The 5,863-nt window shown below is 34.0% G+C and overlaps 1 protein-coding gene across 1 annotated transcript; it reads right to left on the bottom strand.

The window, feature by feature from the left end:
- Positions 1 to 2,055: 2,055 nt before the first annotated feature.
- On the bottom strand, positions 2,056 to 3,171 carry LOC147564389 (B-box zinc finger protein 32-like). The gene has a single exon (XM_086665812.1). It carries the CDS (start codon positions 3,105 to 3,107, stop codon positions 2,250 to 2,252), a length of 858 nt encoding a protein of 285 aa, XP_086521938.1. The 5' UTR covers positions 3,108 to 3,171; the 3' UTR covers positions 2,056 to 2,249.
- Between the last annotated feature and the right edge of the window lie 2,692 nt (positions 3,172 to 5,863).

Raw genomic sequence — 5,863 nt, 5'->3', positions numbered from 1 at the left:
CCCTCTTATGCTTCAAAATGTAAAAAATGTAAACTACACAATGTTGTGATGATATCTGACTCCTGTAATTTCTTCGCATTTAATTATGCTTCGCCAGCCACGATATGCCATGTAGTATAAAAATACTACATTACATGTCATTCAGATACATGTAATAATCATCAAATGTATATTGTTTAATGTTTTATTATCTTTTTGTAGGGAAACTCTAGAACTTGTACATAGGTAGAAATTTTTTATTGTCGCACTCATAAACTTTTTGCCTAGCAGTGAGTCGGGCTATGGACATATGTGACACCTTTTTTGGTGGAGCCTTTAGAAATGAATTTTCAAGGTGGAGATATTTCGATTTGCCATGCTAACTCAAGAACAAGTGGAAGGTTCTAGAACATTCAGAAGAGCTCAAGAAAGACCCAAAATATTTTAGGGCATCCAAGGCTAGGATGTTGTTGTATGTGAAAAATCTAGAGCATGTTTTAGAGCATGTTTTAGGATTCTCCATGTTAAATGACCCCGTATTAAATGTCCCTTCCGGCTCGTGGCGTTCCAATCCCTATACAAGGGAGTCGACCTCATCCATAAACCATCTAAGAGGTGATCCAAGCAAGTGAAGCCTAAAAGCGTGTGACTTTTTACACGTGCTTGTAAGTGTTTGTGCTCAGAGAATTCTTTAACAAAAAAAAGAACTTCTTGCATCAAAGATAAGGTGGCCTTCTAGTGTTCTCTTGTAAGCACGTACTCTTAGGTACCTAAGTATTCAAGTCTCTTGTAATCTGCTGTCAAGAGGCGTTCTTGTTTGAGACATTAGCATTTGCCTTTAGTCGTGGTTCATAGGTAAATGGAGGGAATACTGACTTTTCTTCGACGTATATCAGTCTTGGACATAAGTATTGAACGGGCATATGCAGGTGATAATGTTGAATCACACTTATTTGTGACATTATGGAGGCCAAACCGAAAATAAAGGAATACATGAAATATTACGAACGAAAGTACAAGGAGCAAAAGCTAAAAGGATAACTTTGAAAAGAGGACATTGTATCACTACTCCACATAATTGTGTGCCAAAAATCTCAAGGGGAAATTTGTGAAGAGACCAACCTCCCATTTTTTTTTTGGAACTAGACTACGAGTGTCATCATTAGAAGACATTGATGCATCATAAAGAGATAATACACATATGCATCAAGATTCATGAATTGAATAAACACTATAACCACCTGATTCGAGTCTTAAAAGTTATATATATATATACATATGTCCTTAAAGGTCACCTAACGGGGCATATAGAGCTCGTCTAATATAGATCTACTTCATTCATACTTAAGTTTAATAAATCATGGATTTGTATTTTTATGGGATCGAACGTGGGATTTTCGTGTTGCGGGGAGGGTGCCCAACCACCACATCAAGAAGTGATAGACCAACTCTAGTTTATTATTTGAAAAAGATGACTAGGTTATGATAGTTCACATGTTAGATTCAATTCTTCATATGTGGATATATACCAATTTGATTAAATCAAATGATATTTCTATAATCAAAAGCTCGATGAGACGACTTGCACAAAAAGCTCATCCGTCCCACCACAAAAATCCACCCAAACCATTTAAAACTTGCCCAACTATTCAATAAATGTAGTCCGACACTTAAATTTGGTACAAGAGATTGAATCAAAGTATTTTAAGAAAGAAAGTCATTCTTTTCACTCTAAGTTCACTTAGATATGACATTCTTTTGCTATCACCTAAATTATTAAGATTTGATATGAAAAACAATATGTCGAACAATTGGTGTACAAGGGAGAAGGACCAGCATATCCATAGCAAGAAGCAACACTCCCCATTCCAAAAATGAATAAACCTTTAAGAACCGGAACAACACTCCCCATTCCAAAAATGAATAAACCTCTAAGAATCGGATGTGGGACTTTTAGAATTTATCCCAACACTGTCAACCACTTGGACAACCAAGTGTTGACACGACTCAAACCGCTTGAATAATGCATCTCTTAATGCATTTTAATCTAAACTTACTCAGACCTGTATGTCTCTATACTAATAACATGAATCAATTCATAATTAACAAATCAATTACTCATATTAGGTACAAAATCCATTTTTAGTAGAATAAAATTAACAACTCCAAGATAGCCCTAGTATCAATTATGTTTTGGTCTCTAGACTCTAATCCTTCTATTTTGTTTCACATTCTCATCTTAAGTTTTTAACACAAATTTATCTACACAATCAACCAGAGCACTCAGCCCAACCTTCCTCTCTATCATCAATTCTATTAGATCTGCGGTTGAGATTTAGAGCAAGTGATAGTTTTGCCTCTCCCAGTACAATCATCTTTACTGGCACACCAGAGATTTCTTCAACTCTTTTTAAGTTCTGACACGTGGACAACAATTTACCCCCACAATATTTCAACGACAACCAAAACGAAGAAGCCAGTGCAACTCTAAAGGGTAAAACCGTCAATTTCGTCACCCACATTTGCAGCACGTGTGAACTGAATTGAATAATAGAGGCCCTATTACTATTTAGCCCTAGTTTTTTGCACCAATTTACTAAAATACCCTCCGCCTTTTTCAAACCGTTATTCAAGTCCCTGAAACTTCTTCTGTTAAACGAACGTTTCTTCATCTTCTCCGACGATTCTTCACCGGAGAAATTCATCGGAAAACTTGAATGTTCGCCGGGGATTTCTATTACAGAACCCAAAAGTGTTATCTTTTTAGGATTATTAAGATCAAATCTGATTTGTTTGGATTCTGCTGAAGGGGAGGAATTGCCGCCGGATTGAACAGAGGAAACACAAGCAGAGGATGAACTTGAAGAACAAGAATCTAAATAATCATCATCGGAATTTGACGAACAAGATAAACAAATGGGTGGGGAAGAATCAAATTTGTTAATGGAAAATGAATTTCCTCCATCAAATTCTTTACATTTTGTACAAATAGTATGGCGAATATGACGAGCAACTAAGAAATTGATTCCGTGAACTTTAGAATCACAATTCCGACAAAGAAAAGCAGAGTCTGAAGTACAATATAATGAAGCTTCTTCATTACAGAGCTCACAAACTAGGGTTTTCATATTTCTCTCTCTCTCTCTCTATCAAATAGATTTTACTTTCTCTCTCTAGATTTAGTCTCAGATCGACCTTACTAGACGTATTTATAAGTGAAAAGAGGAGTATTTTACAATGTGTCCTGGACTCTTGGTCTCTTTTTTAGCCACATAAACCCATAGACCACAAACTCTCTCTCTCTCTCTCTCTCTTTCTCTCCACCATTATTTAATTGTTCTAAATTTTTTTTTTATTATTAAGTATCTCTTGAGCTCAATTTTGATATTTTATGGTTTTTTTTTTCAATGGGCAAAGATATTTTGAAAAAATAACCTAATTGAAGATAGTTGGGTTAGTAGTCTATGTTGGGTTAAGATTCTTTTTATTCTTTTGGTAATCTAGGGTGAAATTGGTTTGCTTTGGTTTTATTACTCGATCTAAGAGTATCTCCAATGCAAGACTCAATTTTAAAATCTTAAGTTGAGATCTTAAGATGCTGTGGAAGCATTAAGTTTTAAGAGCATCTCCAATGCAAGACTTGAGAAAAACTCTAAAAATCCTATGTGTCAAGTGTGAAAAATGGATCTCTAAATGGTCTCTTTCCTATTTGGCTATTTAGAGATACTCTATTCAAAAGTCTTCTCCAATGCAACACTCAAAAGAAACTCCAAAAACTTATATTTTAGTCTAAAATTAACTGATTTGCTTATGTGGCACTTAGAGATCCTCAAGAAGGCACTCTAAATTTAGAGTGTCTTCTTGAGGATCTCTAAAATAACTACCGCCACCTCGTTTTAGAGATCCAAGTTAAGTGTTGCATTGGAGATGCGTTTTAAAGAAAAATTCCAAAAAATCCTATGTGGGACTCTAAGATTTAGAGTTTGAGTCTTGCATTGGAGATGCTCTAAGATGTCTCAACTAGAAACTCTATTTTTTAGATCTCTTTTGAGAGTCTTAGAGCATCTCCAATGCAAGACTCAAGAAAAACTCTAAAAATCCTATGTGTCAAGTGTGAAAAATGGATCTCTAAATGACCTCTTTCCTCTTTGGCCATTTAGAGACACTCTATTGCAAAACCTTCTCCAACGCAACACTCAAGAGAAACTCTAAAAATCTATATTTTGATTTCAAACTTATAGATTTGCTTATGTGGCACTTAGAGAATCTCAAGAGGACACTCTAAATTTAGAGTGTCCTCTTAAAGATCTCTAAAATAAATCTTGACTCATCACTTAAAGATTCATGTTGAGTTTTGCATTGGAGATGAATTTTAAAGAAAAATTCTAAAAAATCCTATGTGGCACTCTAAAATTTAGAGTTTGAGTGCTGCATTGGAGATGTTCTTAGAGCATCTCCAATGCAAAACTTAAAAAACTCTATTTCGCTTATGTGTTGAGTCTCAATTGAGATTCTCTTTCTTATGTGGCTAACTTGAGATAAATAGGTCTAAAGTCCAATTAAATTACTGGCCTACGACCAAGTGTTGACATCAATTGCTTTGATACTTTGCCTATTGACTCAACATATAATACATGTATAGTTTTATTTGTGACACGATTTCCACTCTAAATATTGGAGTAGTTCTTTATCTTTGCTATTGACATTTTATTTTGTTTTTCTTTATTTACACATGGTCTTTGAAGCTTAGTACTTAAGTTTGAAGTAAATGTTATGAATTTCAATTGGGAAAAGGTGAGAAGCTTTAGGTTTAAGCTTTAATTTTAAGATAAGTAAGTAATTTTGTGTGTATACAACAAGTCAACATGTACCTATAAAAGAAAGAAAGAAAATAGATTGAAGTGATCATAGTGTTTGGTAAAGAAGAAAAAGAATTGGTCACAAATGATCAAGTTTGTCTTAAAGAGAGAGAAAAAATTTCATTTGATATCAACCATAAACTTGATGGGTCCCTATTTTGCGTGTCAAAAATCTTATGGTGTACTTTTGATGTGGGTCAAGCTAATAACTTGAATGTTTAAGAAAAGAAGCATCCCCATTACCACTAAAATCAAAATCTCTTATTAACCACTCAAACATTGGGTTTAGGTGGCTTGTACTACTCTTTGTCTCCATATTTTTGGACTTACAGTTTGAAAAGGGTTCACTAAGAAAAAGTTTGCTCCAACTTTCAGAGAGGGCATTATTATACTAAAACTTCCCACTAATGTCAATTTATTCTAAGACACATCTTCAACGACTACTAAAAAAACCATATACGTTAACGGTTAATAGCATACTATAGAGTATAGACTATAGTGTTATTTGTTAATCTATCTTTTGAACATTTACATGATGGATGACTAGAGAGTAATACATAATCTATATAATATAATAAAACAACACTTAATCTAATGTTTGTTCCACTCACCGACTCCATCCACTAACAAGATGTTTATAATGTTAATTATCTTTGACTTTAGTAACCATTTCTAGGTCTCGAGAGTGAGACAAGAATATATATTTTCTTTTAAAAAAGATGACATGTATAATTTTAAAAAAGAAGTTGAATAATTTGGATGCAAATAATGCACCATCTTTGCAATATATGCTTTCAACAAAAAAAAAACTTTGCAGTATATGATTACCTACATTTTTTTTTTGTTAAGGGTATATGATTACCTACATAATAATACCTATGGCGTCTTTTCGTACAAAGTGCAAGTTATGCCTAGGTATTATTTACATCATCAAATAGGGCATCAAACGGGTGCATCTTACATGTGTGGAATTAGTAGAACAATCATTTACACTTTTTGTGCAATAATGTCAAACTCATGCTTGG

This window comes from Eschscholzia californica, unplaced genomic scaffold (genome assembly GCF_041429995.1).
Source record: "Eschscholzia californica isolate CP2 unplaced genomic scaffold, dmEscCali1.0.p SCAF_1, whole genome shotgun sequence".
In the NCBI taxonomy this organism is placed as follows: domain Eukaryota; kingdom Viridiplantae; phylum Streptophyta; class Magnoliopsida; order Ranunculales; family Papaveraceae; genus Eschscholzia; species Eschscholzia californica.
The sequence above is the reverse complement of the archived record's forward strand: the minus strand, read 5'-3'. Positions and strand labels throughout refer to the sequence as shown.